The 21,224-nt window shown below is 41.5% G+C and overlaps 1 protein-coding gene across 6 annotated transcripts in view; it reads right to left on the bottom strand.

The window, feature by feature from the left end:
• The window catches only part of LOC137300495 (astrotactin-2-like), a 1,223,335-nt gene that overhangs the window by 313,502 nt on the left and 888,609 nt on the right, over window positions 1-21,224 (bottom strand). For all 6 annotated transcript variants that reach the window (XM_067969577.1, XM_067969574.1, XM_067969575.1 and 3 more), the window contains one exon: window positions 16,080-16,228. In XM_067969577.1, the coding sequence (XP_067825678.1) occupies window positions 16,080-16,228 (149 nt within the window). The remainder of the gene's footprint in view (window positions 1-16,079; window positions 16,229-21,224) is intronic.

Genomic DNA, 21,224 nt, shown 5'->3' with positions numbered 1-21,224 from the left:
TCGGCGGGAGAGGGGGAGGTGGATTGAGGGGGAGAGAGGGAGATCAGAGAGCGAGATTGGGGGGGTAGATAGGGGGGAGGGGGGAGATCAGAGAGGGAGATTGGGGGGGGTAGATTGGGGGGGGGGGGAAGAGAGGGAGATCAGAGAGGGAGATTGGGGGAGGTAGATTGGGGGGGGAAGAGAGGGAGATCAGAGAGGGAGATCGGGGGTGGAGAGAGGGAGATCAGAGAGGGAGATTGGGGGGGGGGGGGAGATCGGAGAGGCGAGAGGGGAAGATCAGAGAGGGAGACATCGGGGGCTGAGAGGGACATCGGAGAGGGAGACATCGGGGGGAGAGGAAAACATTAGAGAGGGGGACATCGGATATCGGAGTGGGGGGTGCAGATGACATCGGTGGAAAGGTAGGTTCATTTTGTTTTTTTAACTTGGTGAGATGTTATTTTATTTAATTTCTTTCGTTTATTTTTGCCTGATCAGGCCCTTCTCGCCTGGTTTCACTGGAAAGCCGCCCAGGTAAATTTAAAATCATTTTAACTATCTACTATGTCAGAAATAAAGTACCGTAAGTACCTCAATGAGGTATATTTGGTTCTTTAACTATCACTTCTAACCCGCTGGCTTTAATTGCCGGCGGGACTTTTGCATTCGGGAAGCTTGCGCAGACAGGTCCATCTGTGGGAAACCTGGAAGTCGGCGGGTTGGGGCCGGCTTCCTCACCCGCTCGGGATTTTCCCGATTTTCGCAACCCCCATCCCCCCCCCCCCCCCCCCCCCGCCGCCGCCCCCCCCCTGCCCCCCCGCCGCCCCCCGCCCCCAACGCACCTGCAATTTGATTTGAAAATCGGGGCCCATGTATTTGTGAAAATTGTGGATTTTGTCTCCTTGTGCTGACAAGGTATGAAAACTATTTGTTATGAATTTGGTGATGAGTTTATTTAATGTCAACAAATCACAGAAATTAAGTACTAAACCTACTCGAGCCATTGGAGCTTTCAGACATTTCTGAAAGTCTCCCTATTGCCCTTTGTCTTGCTATTTCTCTCCCCACTCGAAAAGTCTCCTCAAAACCTATCTCTTGAACTATTGATTAGATCACCTCCCCATGTTAAAGATGGTATGTACCTACACATTGTTCTAAACACGTAACAAAATTTATCAGTCAGGTTTTCTGGCTTCCTAAATGCAGATGGCTAGAAATTCCAGTCAGTCCATTTTCTGAGACTGGCTGACTACAAAGCTAGTCAACAAAACATGAATGACATATCTGCGCACTTGAACATTAATTTATTCTTAAAAAATTATTGACTTGAATTAATCCAATCGATAAATAAAGCAACAGTGTCAATCATGTAAATAGGTGAGGAGGATGAAAAGAATCAAATTTGGATTGCAAATTTTCACCCTGCTTTGTTGTTTTTCAATCAGTTAATATGTGTAATTAGCATACTGTACAGTGCTTTACCTCAATGCCAATACACGCTCTCAGAACTGCCAACAGATCAGAACTGGCTGTTCAGTTTTTTTTTAAGGGAGTATTTAAGGCAGTCATGGAAAGAGAAGGAGACGTTACTTCTAATCAGATATGTCTACTAATGAATACGATTTGACTATCTCCAGGACAGCTCCAATCAGAGCTGTGTCTACCGGGTTTTCAAATATATCAAGTTACTAGCAAATCTGCCAGTAACTAGTGCCAGTTAGTATGTGTGTTGTAAGGCTAAGGAGTGACATTTTTTTTCTTCAGAGGTAATTTCATGGGAATACAAACCTCTCATAAAAATGAATGGCCAAAATCAGATTTCTGTGCCAAAACCAAATACCCTTCTGTTGTGCCAGGGAACAAAATTCCAGTCATAGATAAACAATTTCCTTCACATGAGATGTCATTTCCATTTTCCATATGTTTCCAACTCATAACCGCCAACCCACTGCCTTCACCCAAAACTCGCTTCACTTAAGGTCCTTACAATAAGTAACTCGAACAGAAAAAAAGCATGATCTAGACTGGTAATCTGTTTGCACCTCAAACTCCTTCTCATCTTTAAGTTGACTTTTATTCTATGCGTTTTTCTGCCCTTCAGCTCCACTTGTTTCAAACAACCTAGGCTCACTTCTTCAGCTACAGTTACGACTACTGCTTGGGCTGACGCCAAGACTTCCATACCAGCAGTTTGATCTATTGTGTCAACAGAAATTGTACACCCAACATAGCTCTTATGTTGATTCTTCACTACAAGCAATGTCTCTTTTCTACCTTACTTATTGTCATCCATAACCATTTCAAGAGATGAAACTGCCAAATCAAATATGGGTGCCTAGTGTGATTTGAACTCAGACTGCTAGATTATATTTTTTATGTAACCCTTGGCAGCCAATTTCATTTGGAGACACTTATCCTTTTTTAGGACTGAACTGACAGCTGTGTCCTGAAATAAAAGGGTCATCATGTGAAGGGCTTAAAAACACTGCATAATATTTTCCTTACTCTTGTCTTTGGAATGTTCTATGGTTGATGTAAGATTAGTGAATGCTATATAATTAATCTTCAGTTTTAATTTCAGGTTCAGTGTGTAGAAAAAAAACATTTTTAAAGCAATGCTGCATCAAATGAAGGTAGGATTTATGGAACCGATTCTGGGATGTGAAGATGATATCATCATCACACAGAAGTTATTAGCATCCGCTTTGAATGTTTTAAGGAGGCATCACCTGCATGTGTGACAAATATTTTTCTTTAGGAAATGATTACCACCCAGAAAAGCTTAGCGTCATTTTCAGTCACAATGGCATCAGTCACAAGACACACAATGGTGTGTTTCAATGCTAATTGTGCCATCACATTTTGTGTTTGAAAACAAATGAAAAAATGTTTGCCAAAGAATTCTTCATTAAAACGCTGCTGCTTTAACTAAATTTGCTAAGCTGAATTTTAGATAAGTTAGATACCATTTTATTCAGCCCAGTCTCTTGAGGTTGCATACATCATGAATATGGAGCATGCTGCAAAAAAATATTGTTTCCATTCTCAGCTTCAAAGTGTTGTTAATGTCAACAAAATAGGAAGCACCATGAATTTAATAAAAATAAATAATGACTTCTTCCTTCCTTCTTCCCCTCTGAATTTTTGTCGATTGAGGCTGGGATACAGTTCCACAGGTGCTGACCACTTTTCTACTTCAACCAATTGGTCATTCTTCAAATGTGAGCCTGGACAGCGAGGGTTGCCAAGCTATTCAACTGTAGGGCCATCAAAGACAAGCTCAATCTTATTCTCACCTGACATCCACACAAACACACTTTCCAACAGCAGTCATCTGATAGAAGTGGGAACGCTTGTTAATTTTTCACCTCTTAAGCACATTGTGATCAATTGTGGCACAAGCTGAAATCAGTCAAACTTGGAACCTTCCTGATTTGCATGGCTTGGTATCATATCTGCTGAACTGTTTTGCTGGAGCAGAGCTCTCACTTTTTAGGCCATTGTCTCCCTACTTCTGGGTTTTTCTTGTGAAGGGGGATAGCAGTGCCAGTGGAGGGGTGGCAGCAGTGTGAAAGATGCAAAAAAGGAAGGGAACAAGCAGCATCAGGAGCTCAGATTTTAGTATCTTCAAGTAGGACGGTGCTATGGAAAATGGTGCCATACCGCATCTACCTTGGAGACTCCATCAGATGTGAACAGCTAAGTTTAATTGTGACACAAAAGCAAGACGGAAATCATGTGATGGAAATACTGTGATAGTGGGCCGTAATCAAATGTTATGACACGATGTGCGCATATGCAAGAATTTTAACATATTAGAGATGGATTATATAAATATATTCCATTTACAGGGATTACCTGTGAAATCCTCTCAACAGTCACTTAGGGTGGCAGAAAGCAATGGTATTTGTTAACCAAAGGAATTGAACAAATATCCACAGGCAATCTCTGCTTGGCTTCCAGACAAACTGAGTATTGGGTAGGACTGATCTTGAATGAGACACGAGATTGTTCGGTATCACTCCACTGTGTCCATTCTGGCCTTTGCTTTCTGAAATTGATGTTTCTGTTGCATCCTTTGCATAGGAAATGTTTGAAACCAAAACTGATTACGAAGGGGAGACCACTCTTTGGGTAGATGCCTGGATAACATTCTAACCTACTTTTGAGAAAAATTCAAAAACTCCATTCTCTTACCTCACTGAGACATATCGAAACATTAGATACAGCCAAAACATTGGATGCTAGAAATTGCACTATCACAGGAATGCACTATTGCTCCATTAGTGAACACTCTATTGAACTAGGAACTGATCCAGATATTACTGCTGATGGAACTTATTTAAGCTCCACTGATTTTCTTGGCAAATCAACTAAACTGTTAACATTCTGTGCTGCTCAGCTTTGATTTTTCACCTTGCTTCTGGAAAGCAATCCTTAAATAAGTATCTTCAAATCTGAAATGATGTCTCAATGCAGAAGCTAGTTTTTGGGAGACACGTACAAAGTGTGTTACACAGACAGTGCATTGTCTGGTTTTCCTACTAAAAAGGTTGCTACATTAACATGTGTCATGACTGAGATTGTGCTGTAACAGACTATATTATAGGTTACTTCCTCCACTTTTCTCCTTTCCTTTCCTGCAGGCACCGACTCTCGCAGGGGTAGGATTCCACAACGCTGACAGCTCTTTATGATCTCAGAGAAGTGGCCATTCTTCATGTGTTAGCCCAGACAATGAGTGATGGCATGCGAATACACCCCAGCGGCAATACAGCCAAAACTGATCACCTGACATCCACACGCATACATTTTCTATAAAGGGATGAGAACCTTCACTTGCTTTTCTCCTCAGTAGGCCAGGTTCACTGAAGCCAATGATAACACTCCTACGGCAGCTCCAACTGAGATCAGCTAATACAGCACAGACCAAAGGGGGAATCAGACTTGTATGGCTAGGTTGCACATTGAGCAGTAACTTCATCAACTAAGTCACTGGGGAACTAGGGGATGTTATGACTAATCTTCTAATTTCAAACCAAAAGAAGTGGTTGACAGTGAGTTGGAACTGTGATACCATTTCTGCCCCAAATCAAAAAACGATTAATTCAGAAACGATTGTGAATAAAAATACTGACTGGCCTTAAAATTACACTATGGAATAGTGTGTACCAACACTTAATACATCAAATGCTAGTACCCCAGTGCATTATTTCAAGGTCATTGCATGTCTCTGTACAATTCTTCCACAGCCCAAAGTGGTATAAATAGCCTTTCAGCTTTCTCAATTCCTAGTTGGAGCCAACACAAAATCTTTTTTTAAAAAAATGTATTTTCCTAATCTCTTTCTTCCTTCCACTTTACAGCAATGTAGATTTTAAAAATTGTGCGATTTTTCTTTATAATAGTGGCGTAGGCAGAATTTTTTGGGGAGGGGGCTATTTGGATGTGAGCTACTTCAAAGGGTCTATTTTTCAAATAGGAACTTCACAATAAAAATATTATTACTTCCATTAAGCTAACAATTCAAACGCAGCAAATGAAGAGAAAAAACATTCTTGTCAGACAAAAACTCTAAAGCACGAAATCCAAGTGCCAGTTATATGTTGTTAATCCATCAATAACTTCACTACTATTCACTACAATATCTCAGTGAACATTTAGAAGCACAAGCCCAACTAATTGGATTTAACTAGTTGAATTGCAGAACTGACTAAATCTGGAAGAACATCCATTGTTTCTGTGTTTCTATCAAACGTTCTAAGGCACATTCTTTCGAATGAATGAGTGATCAGATGTAAAAAAAATCACAGAAGTTTCGGGGGGGTGTTTGAACACCCACCCTGCCTATGTCACTGTTATAATACATACGAGTTACTCTAGTTCCCAGAAATAAGATTTCGTGTCACTTCAGCTTGAGCCACATGGTGTCATATCACTTTAGTCTGAGTCACCTGGCACATACCTCACTTATTTTCATCCATGTGATTCAACTGTTACCAACTCTACATCAACATTTCTTCCACTAGGTACAAGTCATTCTTGTGTTTTATGTATGAGAAAGAATAACAAATCAATACAGTAATGCTCCTTAAGGCCCAGGTGACAATTCATAATCAGTTGCAGCTTTTCTCTTATTGTTTAGGACATCAACTCTTGTGTTGCATGCCTTGGTATCCTGTCAGCCAATGGGTAAATATGGGAAAAGCTGATTTAAATATGTTTTCAAATAAATAGTTATAAAATCAGATTTTACACCGATAATCAGATAGAAACCACAGCAGTTTCCTTTGGATGGGAAAGATGTTCAAGTACTGAAACATGTAAAGCAACAATGATGCTCTGGCCACAGTTTGGCATCTTTTAAAACTGTTTCTAAATAGTGCAGATATCAGCTGCAGCCCAAATTCTCCCAGAACCCAATATGGCAGTTGTTAAAAATATAATAGTTGGAATAGGCCTTTCTAGGGGACAAATCTACCTTGAAAACACCTTAAACGGGTCAGGTAACCCTTTAAATACTGTTGCTAAGTACTTTAATGTCCTTTAATTCTGAAATTCAAAATCCAGTTCAGGTCTTACAGAGCAGACGAGTAACTCCTCCCTTGAGGCAGTTTGCAGCAGACGTATGTTTGGTCCATACAAATAGTGTAAGTTTATAATAAACCTTTAACTCTGGGGTCTTATTTGTCTCAAGATAGAGACTATCAATATGAAAATGTCTTTCTGACTCAGTCGGGTAGGAGAGAGGTCAGGTCACTGTCTGCATAAAACAAAAGAAAGGAAGGAATTCTCATTTATACAGCAAACTTTCAGGTTTCAGGACACTTTACAGCCAAGGGATTACTTTTGTACTGTTGTTGTGTAGGAAAATGTGGAAGGCAATATGCACAAAGCAAGTTCCCACAAACAACGATTGAATGAATAACAGATAACCTTTTTTGGGTGATGTTCATTGAAGGAGGAATAGTGGCCAGAATATGCATTACGAACAATATCTACCAAGCTTCCCTTTGGACAGCAATCAAAGCTTTACATTCCAATGTTTAAGTGGGATGGAGGGGGCTGGGGGAAGAACTTCTATTCAAAAACTGTGAAATGAAGCTTCCCATATAACTTAGCATTAAAGACACTAGCCTAGGTTTTCATTTTAATCATTGAATCATACAGCACAGATGGAGGCCATTCGGCTCATTGTGCCTTTGCCGGCTCCCTGAAAGAGCTACCAATTAGTCCCACTCCCCTGCTCTTTCCCCCTGACACTGCAAGTTTTTCCTTTTTAAGTAGATATCCAATTCCCTTTTGAAAGTTACGCTTGAATCTGCTCCTACCACCCTTTCATGCAATACATTCCAGATCATAACAACCCGCTGAGTAAAAATTATCTCTTAATAATTAACATAATGCTGGTGATAATTCATTTAAAATAAATGGACAAACATCAGTATTTAAATAACGCCAATCAGAAAACCTAGGCCACTGTGTCTCTGCCATACAGATCAGGAAGGTCCTACATGTGATCAGGAGTTCGCGATCTCAGCCAGGACAGTGTGACCCCAGTGGCCCTAGGTTAAAGAATGGGAAATCAGCCATGGCGACCCATGCTGCAAGTAGATCTTTGTTGGATAAGGACAGGATCCGGTTCAGCCATAAAGTTCTCCACAATCAAGTAGCTTGGCATTGCTCACTGTCAAGGCCTACACACATGAATAATGACCACTTGAGTGAGGTAACAGGGAACACCCACTGCCTACAGAACTGTATTCCAGCAAGGGAGTCAACCCCTTCGGGAGAAGCATTGACTCACTCGTTGCACATCACATCATCTGAAAATATTAGGCTGTCTGGGAAGTCATCACATGGTATTTAAAGGACAATGTAGCAAAAAGAAAGTTGAAGAAAAAATATAGAGGACCAAGAAAATTGACAATAAACTTTCTGTAGTTTTGTTGCAATAAAAAAATGAGGGTCTGCATTGTATTGGACACTTCCACAGTAAGACTTAATAACAAACAGATCCCTTATAAATTTAATGTAAATTACAATTAAGGAATGAACTATAAAACTCAAAATCTTTTGCATCATCTAGCAATTTTCTATTAAGCAGTTTGCATATCATTCAATCCACTAACGGCATGCGTAATTGGAATATTTATGATTTCTGACCCCTTTCCTCTATTTTTTCCAACCTTACTAAAAACACTTGCTTTCCTTTTGAGTTGCATCCGAAACATTAACTTGTCTTTTCTCTTTACAGATGTTGCGTATTTCTGGCATTTACAGTTAATATTTTCCTTTCTCTTTCTTAATCCAATAAGCTTTCTGAATCGGCACTTTGTTTTTTTGAAACTAGAGTAATGTTGTGAAGGAAACAAAGGAAAAATACAACGACAACAAGGTGAACAGGAGTGATTAATATGGGGTAAAATACATTTTCGGAAACGCACAGGCCCCGAGCAGTTCTGCTTGTGGCTCAATGAGTGATGAGATAGGAATACCACCCGTCTATGGGCAAATAAATCTTCAGGATTTATTCACAGAACATCGGGCAGATGTCCAACCATCAAAGCCCAAGTTAAGTTTGTGTGGTTCTGACTTCATCTGAAAAACTTGTGTGTAATTTGGGATCCTTCTAAAATGTAGACGTAAGCACAAGGTCACGATATTGTGGAGACATGCCACGCGTTTTATCAAAAGATTAATCAAACAAAGGCTGGGGTAATTCACTCTAAGTCCACACAGCTTATTAGGATAATTAATGGGAAAAGAGATCAAAGTTTCCATGGCTGGTGGTGGTATGCACACTGTTAGAAGATCCACTGTAAGGAGGCAGCATAGCAATGTCTCCGGTAAAACTCTTTTAAAGGTCACATCTGATAAGTTCACTTCCCCCGTAAGAACACCCATTATTTAAAAGGCTCAACACATTTAACTCAAAGCTTCCTTCTCTCCTGGCATTAAAACACACTATTTCTGAGTACTCAAGAATATTTTCCCCTATCAGTTGATTCCGAGAAATTGTGACTGGTTCACAGAAATTTTTTTTTTTAATGATTTTATCTTGTAGTGGAATGAAATGTGGTGTAGGCACAGTGCAGAGTGGTAGAAGGTAGGTTCATAAGCTTTGTGATTTCAGTCTTGCTGTTGAGGTGCTGCCCGCAATTCCCTACGGTGAAGGAAACAAAACAGGAGGGTCAATCGTCCGAGACCGATCCTGTACACATCCAGTTGGCAGCTGTAAAGCAGCAATGGGAACATGCGAGCCTGTGTCTCGTAAACCTGGATTGGAGTGATTTTAACTCGCGGGCCTCATTGTAATATTCAGGTCCCCCCAAGCAAGGCAGAAGTCTCTGCCTGGCTGGCTAGTGGGAGTGGGAATTCAGGCAGCAGGAGGCCGCCACTGGGGATCCACAGAAATGGTCCCCAGCAGTCAAGTAAGTGGTGAGGGGCGTACAGGAGAGTGTGGGGGTGGGGGCAGAATCCTGAGGCAAGGGAGCACTCCTGTCCCTCCTGGCCCATGAAGAAACGAAAAAAAAAAAGTTTTAAACTTACTTACTTACCCTCAATCCAGCTGCCGGCGGGTTTGGCATGGCCAGGAAGCCACCACTACTCCCCGCTCAGGCCTCTGGTGAAAATTGCTGATTGGGCCCCGATGACATCATCGGAGCCCTATCTTCATATTTAATGAGGACCCCATCGGCCTGGGGTGGGTGTCCTTGCTGCCTGAAATTTAAAATTGCAGGCGGTCAGATCACGGCAGGAAATGAAGTGGGTACGTTCCCCACTTCATTTTAAACACCCCATTCCCCCCTCCCCACCACCGTGGTTTCCAGAGGGAGTTAAAATCTAGTCCACAGTGTCTTTAACAACCCCCTGATACAGGCTGACAACATCTCATCTGGAAGATGGCTCCTCCGGCAGTGCAGCATTCCCTTAGCACTGTACTGAAGTGTCAACCGAGGTTCAAGTGTGTACTGGAACTTGAACCTACAACTTTCTGACAGTATTACCAACTGAGCCAAGCTGACACATAAGTTGCAGGCAAACACAGTAGAGATGGATTGTTTCACTGTGAGGACAATTATTTTTACCTTATAATCGTGACTTTTCAGCAATATTTTCAACAGGAGGTAAGTTGCCGCTTTAGTTTCCATGTACCATAAAATGAGCTATCCAATGGACGCTGGTGATTATTTTTATCAGAATAACAAACAAGATTATGAGACGACACTGGAAAAAGTGGTTTGTTTAAAGGTGTGCTGTCTTGTACCCTAACGCCTCTGGAGAGTAGTTTAAAAAAATAATAAAAGATAAAGGTTGTTCCACACATCCTAAACGCAGCTGGTTCCACCTCCCTGCAGGTTGATATCTGTAATAGTGAGCAATTACATGGTTTCTGCCAACGTACCACATTCTACCTGAGTCACATTACCTAAAGACAAGCTCAGGCTTCAGGTACGTAGGAAAGCACAGCTGGAGTTCTCGTGCTCACCTAGATACAGAATGATGATCCTGACAGGGTACCAAAAGTGCCAATCCATTTCCAATTGTTACTTTTTTTAATAGATTATTAATTAATTTTGCAGATTTATAGTTCATATATTATTAAGAAGCCTACCAGAAAATATCCCAATTGAAGAATGTGACTCCTTAACTAGAATGTTCCATTTGTCACAATTAAGTACAAAAGTGCAACAATGAAAGTTATAAAATTAAATTGTATCCAATTACTAATTTCATTCACCTTTTTATCAGCAACAGGGTTGAACAAACTCATGGACTATATGGAACAGTGGGTAGAATGTAACTTTTCACCTCTCGGATGTGAGTTCAAATTCAAGCTTGGTCTGTTAAGTAGCAAGTAACATTCATGCCACACAAATGCCAGGCAATGACCATCTCCAACAAGAGGGAGCCTAACCAGCCCCACTTAACATTCAATGAAATTACCATCACCATCATCAAGTTCCTCACCACCAACATCCTGGAGGTTACCATTAACTAGAAGCTCAACAAACAAGATTATGAGACAACACTGGAAAAAGTGATTTGTTTAAAGGCGTGCTGGACAAACCACATAAATGCTGTGGCTATTAGAACAGGTCCAGAGGCTGGGTATTCTGCAGCAAGTGGTTCACCTCCTGACTCTGCAAAGCCTCTCCACCATCTACAAGGTACAAGTCAGGAGTGTGATGGAACATGCTCCACTTGCCTGGTTGGGTGCAGCAGCAACAACACTCAAGAAGCTCAACACCATCCAGGACAAAACTGTCTGCTTGATTGGCACCTCATCCACTAGCCTAAACACCCACCCTCTCCATCACCAGTGTACTGTGGCTGCAGTGTACACTAATCTGCAGGATGCACTGCAGCAACTCGCCAAGGCTTCTTCAGGCTCAGTGGCAAATAAAAAATGTCACATTGGTGCAGAACAGAGTGCTTTTCTCAGGTTGGGAGTAGGGACACTGTTAGGGGAGCTTTATCTTTTGTTATACTTGACTTCATACTTAGGAATACTAAATTCAAACACTGGGTACAGGGAGGAAAAGTTATTCCATTTCAAATCACTTTACCTGCCACTTTGATAGACAGAAGAAATTTACCTTTATCATAAGTTGTAAAACCTTTCACCTTGTTATGGATTTATCTTTTAAGCAGCTGACTTTTTTTTCCTTCCACAGTAAAATATCACAACTATGTACTGTTTAGTAACTAGATTGAATTCAATTGAAGATCTGTTTGGGAAGGCAGTCCTGAAGTCCCAAGCAGAAAGCCTCAAACTGTCCTGGTATGGTTTCTCAATATTTTACTGCAATCCGTCACTGTTCTTTCTGAAGGCCTGTTAGAAACTGATTCTCAAAATGAAGACCCAGAAGTGTATTGCCTGATGTCACGATGATTGTACCTCTTTGTGTCTTCCAACAGACTACAGATAGAGCAGCAGCAACATGGGGGGGCATGTGAAACTAGACCCAGAAGTTGTCACAGGCCTGCTTCTAATTATCTTATTAATGTATCATGGTATAAAACAGTATTATAGGGCTTGATTTTCCCGGGAAATTGTGGGTGCGTTAGGGGTGGGGGGGCTCCGAAAATCGGGGAAATTCCGTTCGGGTTCGGAAGCTGGCTCCAACCTGCCGACTTCCAACTTCCCCACGGGCGCACCTGTATGCGAGCAGGCGTCCCGTATCAGGACGTCCCGCTGGCAATTAAAGCTGACGGGATTATCGTTAAAGAGCCAAATGTACCTCATTGAGTTACTTAAGGCACTTTACTTGTGACATATTTGGTAGTTAGAACGATTTTTAACTTACCTGGGCGGCTTTCCCACGGCTTCTGATTCATGCCGAGTAAAACCAGGTGTGAAGGGCCGGATCAGGCAAAAGGAAACAAAATAAATTAAATAAAAATCCATTGCATGAAGTTAAAACACAAAATCAACCTACCTTTCCACTCTGCTCCAATGTCCGATGTCTCCCTCTCCGATCTCCCCCTCTTCAACCCGCCAATCTCCCCCACTTCACCCCCTAACGTTCCCCCCGATATCCCCCCTTCACCCCCCAATGTCCCCCTCTTCACCCCCCCAACGTCCTCCTCTTCACCCCCCAAACGTCCCCCTCTTCACCCCCCAAACGTCCCCCTCTTCACACCCCCGATCTCCCCCTTTTTCACCCCCCCCGATCTCCCCCTATTCACCCCCCCCGATCTCCCGCTATTCACCTCCCCCAATGTCCCCCTCTTCACCTCCCCCGATCTCCCCCTCTTCACCCCCCCAATGTCCCCCTCTTCACACCCCCGATCTCCCCCTATTAACCCCCCGATCTTCCCCGATTCACCTCCCCTGATCGCCCCCTCTTCACCTCCCCCGATCGCCCCCTCTTCACCTCCCCTGATCGCCCCCTCTTCACCTCCCCCGATCGCCCCCTCTTCACCTCCCCCGATCTCTTCCTCTTCACCTCCCCCGATCTCCTCCTCTTCACCTCCCCCGATCTCCTCCTCTTCACCTCCCCCGATCTCCTCCTCTTCACCTCCCCCGATCTCCTCCTCTTCACCCCCCGATCTCCTCTTCACCCCCCGATCTCCTCCTCTTTTCCCCCCCACCGATCTCCTCCTCTTCATCCCCCCCACCGATCTCCTCCTCTTCACCCCCCCCCCGATCTCCTCCTCTACACCCCACCCCGATCTCCTCCCCTTCACCCCACCCCGATCTCCTCCCCTTCACCCCCCCCCCGATCTCCTCCTCTTCACCCCCCTCCCCCGATCTCCCCCTCTTCACCTCCCCCGATTTCCCCCTCTTCACCTCCCCCGATCTCCTCCTCTTCACCTCCCCCGATCTTCCCCCTCCCCCCCAAGCTAAGCAAATGGCTTTATTTTAAAAGTCAGCAATAAAACTGTACTTTGCAAGACTGTAAAGCTGACACGATAGTATAGACTGTGAAACTTGTAAAATAAAATCTGGATGACTACTGGACAGCATCTGCAGCATTCTTGTTTTGGTCAAGTGAAGTAGCAGAGGATTAATAATGATGTTGTCACTGGACTGCTGTGGTCAAAATAATTTTTCTTAACAAGGACTTGAAAGTAATGAATCTTTAAAACAAAATCAAGCAATCACTACCAAGTATCATTTCCATGTTAAATATATTCCAATTTACAAATGGTTCATTTCATTTTGTGAATTTTCTTCTCTCCTGTCCTGAGAATATGGCTCCTGGTTGTTGTCTAGTATCATGTTCAAGTGGTTATTTTAGATAGCATGAGTTGACAGGATATTCCATGGTGAAGGACATCACAACCAAGCCTGAAACTGCCTTCAGTTAACACCCTCACACATGCTCTTCCCGGTAGTGATCCATTGGATATTGACCAGGATTAGTAACCCTTGCCGATTTTTCACAGAGCCCAGGTTCAGGTCAATATCATTTCCAGCTCATTGGGACGTTTTATTGAATTAAGATTATTTTTTGTTCCATGTCAGTGTGGGCACCGACTGCCCTTTTGCACTGCGAGATTATTGCAAACCTATCACAAACTATTTTGCAGTTATTCCTTAATGGAAATTCTACAACCAAATTGCAATAATCAGATATCATCTGTTATCCTTCCAGTTTAATTTCTCTCCCACTGCCTGTCTTGTCTTTTCACTTTTTTCTCACACATACTTTCTAGGAGAAAGAGAGACCCTGGATTGTGACCAAAGCTATGGGAGAGTCACTTCCAAAGATTGATTCCTCACAGTGTCCCAAGCATTGCTGTTGAAGGTATAGATAAACCAATGCTCTCTTGCAGCACAGTCAGAAGTAGAAAGATGGCATTTATAGGACAGCCACTTGTATTTGGATTTTACAGGCTGATTAGTCGATCATATCATGTGTTTGCAAGTGCAGATAATAATGAATAAATTCAACATTTTAATATAACGACCCTAAAATCTGACGTCAACCGTTCTTCTATAATAAGTAAGTGGCCCAGGTTGGTTTTCAGTCATTCCATAGACAGGTAGAGGTTCTAACATCAGACTAATCCTAGATGTGAGATTTTCAGTCATAACCTGTATATCTGAGGTGTAACCATGCACCATAAATAAAAATTTGATTAAACTTGACAAGCTGCATCCATTACTGGGCACAGAAGGTGGTCAAGAGGGAGTAACATAGTCTTCTGTCTATATTCTTTTGTTTGACTCTCCTTTCTTTTCCTACCTTTCCCCTTTTTTTTCCACTATATTTCTGTTTTCCTCTTCACCATCAGCCCGGCTGTGCGATGTTGGAGAGGTGCTGCTATCCCAGCAGGCACAGTGATATTAAAAGCCTGCTGTTAAAACCATCGGGCCTATAGTTTTAATCGAGGATTTTCATTATTGTGGTGGATGCTGGGACAGCTCTGCCTGCCTCCATCGTGTTCTCTTGCTTTTCGGGAAGACAACGCAAGGAAAGTGTGTGGGATTACCTGCACAAGATGAGATCCTCAGGTGAGGAGGCATTTTCACAATCTCACAGTCAAGTCTGTGGTTGAACGGGGAAGAGTAGGTTGGCCTGCAGACAGGTGTAGGTCATTCGATTGATCAGATTGCTAGCACTAATTGAAATGCCTGCCCCTATGCCAGTCATTGATTACCATCTCTTTTTGCCCAATCAATCTAAACTGAAGACTGCAAACTGTAAAAGAATGCAACAAAAACTTAAGAATTATTGATAGTCTCAGCATGAATCCGTCGTTTGGACTTAAATGTGGATATGGTATTCGTCTCCAATCTTGACAGAAAACAAACTGAAGCAGAATCAAACTTTATGCCACATTAAAGGAAAAATCTGTAGACACTCTTATTGCAGAAGGATCATAAGCCAATAAAATATAAAATGTAACATAAACATAAAATGGTACTTTTCACAAGTTTGAAAAGACTGCTATTCTGATTTTTCATCAACAAATGAGAGTTTGTACTGTAACAATCTCCCCTCTGATTACTGGGCAGCCCTTGACGTGGCACTGTTAAGACAAAACCACTTGGCACACACTCCACCCTATAATCAGAGGGAGAACGTTAAGTACAAGTGTTCTCAACATATAATCCTGCCACATAGAAAGTTAACGATTTTATTAAATAACATATTGTGCGAGGACTGTGTTCTTTAACTTGTTGGGAATGGGGCGGGGGGCAAAGGGAACATACCTCACATGAAACCACGGTTGTGAATGTTATTTTTGGATGGAGTAGCGACCCTGGCACTTATTTTTACCACCAATGACCTGAGGGGTGGTGAAAATCGAGTGCAATGGTAGTTACTCTATCCAAAAACAAAGTCACGACAGCCACAATGGAAACTATTTTAATGTTGTTGATTTAATACCACAATAAGGTTGCCTTTACAAAATTCATCAAATGAGGCTACATTACACATGTTATTGTATAGATATACTTTGAAATGTATTTTCAAAAAGACTGTCACTTTATTCGACTAAACATCTGAGATTCAGCTCTGATTGTTTTTCTTGTAATGACAATGTTTGCAACTAACTCCAATTTAAATCTGCGGTCAGAATGCTCTCAATGAACAGCCTTGTACAGTGAAAGCTTAGTAGAAGAAATGAACACTTACCTGCATAAAGATTTGGGTCGATGTAATCGTCCAGCTTCTTATAATGAATGATGTAGTCCGCAATCTTGGTTCCTATCACAGGTTGGGCATCCTGCCACTCCAAGCCTATCATAGTACTTGATGGTTCCACACTTGCTGAGAGCCTCAACCTTTGTTATTAAAGAAAGAGACATGTATTAGGAAGAAAATTAACTTGGGGCTGAAAATTTCATTCCTCGAGCCCCCACTTCACAGAATACAGAGCATCATTTTCCACTTACTGCATGACACCAGCAATTTCTGCATCTACTGCTTGTGCCCACAATTTCTGCAATTCTTTTACTTCATCCGACATGTCTTTCTCTGCCCCGAATCCTCACTGTGATAAAATGGAGGCTTATTGTGCTGTCTCCTACCCAGAAAATTGGATAACTCTTTCAAAAAGCCGGCGCAGGCATGACGGGCCGAATGGCCTCCTTCTGTGCTGTAAGATTCTATGATTCTAAAACATTCTTTTCCAACACCTTACCTTCTCGTTATCCTCCATTGGGCTTTCAGAACCCAACCTTGGCATCACCTAGTCATAACTTCTTTATTTGCCTTATCTTCTCTTCTACCTTTTTCTACACTAATGTCATCAGTCTAGGATTCTCAACAAAAAAAAGGTTTTATTTGGACACAAAAAAAAAATCCAGTTTCCGGAATGTCCACCATGGCGACACCTGTACAACTTCCCAAACATTCCCAGCAAAGTGCACATCTACTTTAGATACACATTCCCCAGAAAACACGGGTATGTACGTCATCCTTGGACACTTATCTCTCATGTATCATTGATAAGATACAGCCTCAAGGAGAGATCTTCACCAATTTCAACCACAAGTTTCACAGTAATGTAATGGGAACATTTGGATAATTGACTACTGCTGGTCATATTTAAGGAACACTTCAGCCCACTAAGATAAAACAAAATGTAGACTTATGACTAAAAAAGGGCAACATGAAGGCACAGACACTTTCAAAAAAATACCTGAATATTAAAAAAAGTGTTAAAATTAAAAATAACAAATGCAGTATTTAACAGTTCAGTCACATCTATAATCTATAATATATTAGACAGCTTACATCTACATGAACTCCCTGTGTACAAAACCTTGCTTCTTGTTATGTCACCTATGTCACACTTTTATGTCAACTTAATGGCTTAGAGTCAGAGTTGGTAGATGTCGTGCATGACTCCTTCATGATCCAATGTGTCAAGGAAGTCGCAAGAAGCAATGCTCATTTTGATCTGGTACTAGTTAATGACCCAGAAGATATACAAGAAATGGAAGTCACAGAATGATAATACTTAACATGATCTGGGACTCAGAAATACCCAAGACCAGAGGCCCAGTTACATGACTTTAAAAGTGGAATAACTTTAAAGCTATAAGACTGAGCATGCTACATTTCCAAAACCAACAAGGTCAGATTAAACAAACATGATTCTAAATAAAGCAAGAAATAAATTAAAAGTGAGATAAAGAGGGAAATTGGCCTGTATAAATCCTGCAGGGAAAAAAAGAGAAGGGGCTCACTGGGATGGATACAAGAGCTACAAGAGAAACACATTAAAAAACAGGTACAAAAGAGACCCGGGAAAAGGCACAGCAGCTGAGGCTAAGCATAACAGTAAAAACTGTTTGTACCACAACAGTAAGAGGGTACATAACTTTAGAAGTGGAATAAGAGAAGAGGTGTAAACCATAAAATACACAAATGGGTTTGAAATTGAGAATGAGCACGAAATAATAAATATTCTTAATGATTACTGCTTCCAAGTATTCACAAGGGAAGATATGAGCAACACACCCTCTCGAAACAAAGATATCCCAAGTATAATCAATGACTTCACTATAAATGGGATGGACATCATGGACAGAGTAAATAGGCTCAAAACAAATAATTCCCCAGGTATAGATGGTGCTTATCACAGAGTGCTTGCAGAGACTAGGGAGGAGATTTATGAGGCAATGACAATCAGTATGAGGGAGTCAATGGACATTGTGGGGGTAACCAGTAGATTTCAAACAGGCTAACCTGGTGCCTATATTTTAAAAGGGTAACAATGAAACAGGTAACCACAGAGCCATTTGTTTTATTTTCATTCCAGGTAAAATAAAGGAATTGATTATCAAGAGTAAACTTGAGGATCATTTGTACATCAATAACCTAACTTACAGCAGTCAGCGTGGATATAGAGGAGAAGATAATGCCTGACCAACTTCCTTGCCTTCTTTGAGGTAGAGACAACCCAAGTGGACTGTGGTAAACCCTTTGATATGTGTACCTCGACTACCTCGGCTTTTGATAAAGTTGCACATGAAAGACCATAAATTAAACTCAAAGCTGGGAGAATTCAATGTAAACCCTAGGAACGGATCAGAAACTGGATAAAGGGTAGGGAACAACGAGTACTCATAAGAGGAGTTATGTTAGTGTGGAGAGAGGGCAGTACTGAGTGGGGTGACTCAGGGCTCAGTTTTGGACCACTGCTGTTTCTAATTTAAGTCAGTGACCAGGATTCAGAAATCCAATGCAAAATGGTCAAAATGCAGATGATATCAAACTCGGAAGGGCAGTGAAGTTGGAAGAGGTAGCTCAGAAATTACAGTGGGACAAAATATGTAAATGGGCAGAACAATTTAATGCTACACATAGGAAGGAAAAATAGTTGACAGGCGTACTCCAGAATGGTGTAGAAATTGCTATTGATGAAGCTTAAAGGGACCTCGGAGTCTCAGTAGTCTCAACACTAAACACGTCCAACCAATGCATAGCAGCAATCAACAAAGCTAATAGGATGTTGAACTACATTGGCAATACAGTGGAGCATGTCAGAGAAGTTAATGATCAATCTATATAATGCTCTAGTCAGACTGTACCTTGAATACTACGTCCAGTTCTGGTCACCAAGAAACAAGAGAGCCATCCAAACACGGGAGGCAGTGCAGGGAAGAGCCATGAGGCTGATCCCTAGTGTTGGGGGGGGGGGGAGTGGGTCTGAGATATGAGGAAAGATTGGAGAGACTTGGGCTTTTCAGGAGATGTCTGAGATGTGATCTTACAGATTGTTAGGTATTTAAGATTGTTACGGGTATAGAAAAAGTTAACCCACAGTGTTATTTTAAATTAATCTGTGGAGTAAAACTAGGCAATACAGGTTCAAATTAGTAAAAGGAAATTTTAGGATTAATATCAGGAAACTTTTTTGCACACAAATAGTAGTTGGCTTGTAGTATAAACTTCCAGATATAGTGTAGGTAAAAACCTGGAATCATTTAAGAAACAATTGGATACCACAATAAGGCAACGTTAGGATGTCTCTGGATGGATGAATTAAGATGGGCTGAATGGCCTTCTTTTCTGTAATTATCTTGTGATCTTATTCCATTATAAATTGCAATGTCTCCATTTATACTGGCAGCTGTCTGTGTAAACTTGTCACATTGTGATTACTCCCTCCAGCCAGTGATGGCACTGTAGCAGCTCAGCTTCGCACCTCCCAGCTCCTCAACCTGCACTGCAGAGAAACTCTTACGCTCCAACCAACTCTACTTCTCTGTTTCCCAATCTTCCATAAACTTTGCTATTTAGCTGTGAATAAATAACAATGGGCCAGAACTTGCTCCGACCGGCGTGGCAAGGCTCTTCGAACCTCCTGCGGATAAAAAGTACAAATGTACTTACTGCGTGGTCCACAACATAAATTTGCTGGATTCTGAGATCTTCCTCAGTGGTGCATTCCGATATCAGTGCAGGCCATGTGCGCATAGAAACACTGTGGGACTGCAAGCCCCACCCACAAGCAGGCAAGTTAAACTCAAATTTAAAGTGACATTCCCTATGTTGGCCTAAATAAAAATTTAACTTAGCTAATTATAAAAATGTAAGGAAATTATTTAATTTACTGAAACATACAGAAGTTAAAAGATTTTAAAATATATATTTTTATTTTTTAATAATTTTTTAATGATCAAAAAATATTTAAATAAGTATAATTAGACATTCCACATTTTTAAAATTTAATTTTTTCAAGCGTATCTTTTTGTGGCGTAAGTATCTTCATTCCAGCTGGGCAGATGGGTAAGTTTACGATTGTTTGGTGATTGTATATGATTGTGGCGTGGTTGGCCCTTTAATTCGGGACTGTCAAAACGGCGTTGAACCAATCAGAGCAAGTTCACGATTTCCGGGTTTTAATGCGCGTGCGCGCATTCGCAAACTTGCTCCGATGGATTCGACGGCGGTTGGGATGGACGCCATTACAGAGCGGCGTCCAAGGTAAGTAAGTTCTGGGCCAATATAAAATCATATAAAGTAAGCATTATATAAAACTAAGGGCAGCATGTATGACTTTAAAATAGATACTGAATTACATCTGTGTGCCCTGGTCTAACTCCATTTCATCTTAAGACTGTACTTGGTCTTGTCAATGTCACATGAGATCGACTAGTCATCTCAGAAATATGGTACACGGACCAAATGATCATTCACCATACAAAACAATGGGATAAATTCCTCAGCTCAATAATTTTACCCCTACTGCATTTTTACGTAACACACTAGTGTGCACCATTAAACAAAAGCTACAAATATGTTTGCTTATGATGCAACAGTGGGGAATTGAATGGACCATGCTGAACAGCGTCCTGTACTAATCACCGGTCTTATCTTTGCAACCCATTGTAAGGAAGGTGCAGGGCTCAATTGGAATGTACATAAGATTCCTTAGTACGTGAGACAAGATCCCCGGTGTATAAAAAAATCACACTTCAGAAACATGGAGAAGGAGGATCAAGTTAATGGCCCGGAATTTGCTCTAAAAATAAAGGCAATCCTAACGGGACTCACCGTTATTTCAGGGCAAATGCAAGAGCAATTTCTGGCGAGCGCACACGCGCAGTCAGACGCAGATATTCGGAAGTTGGTTTACCAGATGTCCTGATCCTCCAAAAGCTGCAGAGGAAGGACAGCTCGTGGGCTGACTCACCGTTGGAATGAATGGACCTGCGTGAAGTTTCTCTCCTGCCCAGCTGGAAATTAATTATTTGCCAGAAAAAGGTACGTCCAGTTTTTTTAGTCTAACCAAAATTTTAACGGCATGGTAAGTCTTAATGACTG

Source organism: Heptranchias perlo, chromosome 31 (genome assembly GCF_035084215.1).
Source record: "Heptranchias perlo isolate sHepPer1 chromosome 31, sHepPer1.hap1, whole genome shotgun sequence".
In the NCBI taxonomy this organism is placed as follows: domain Eukaryota; kingdom Metazoa; phylum Chordata; class Chondrichthyes; order Hexanchiformes; family Hexanchidae; genus Heptranchias; species Heptranchias perlo.
The sequence above is the reverse complement of the archived record's forward strand: the minus strand, read 5'-3'. Positions and strand labels throughout refer to the sequence as shown.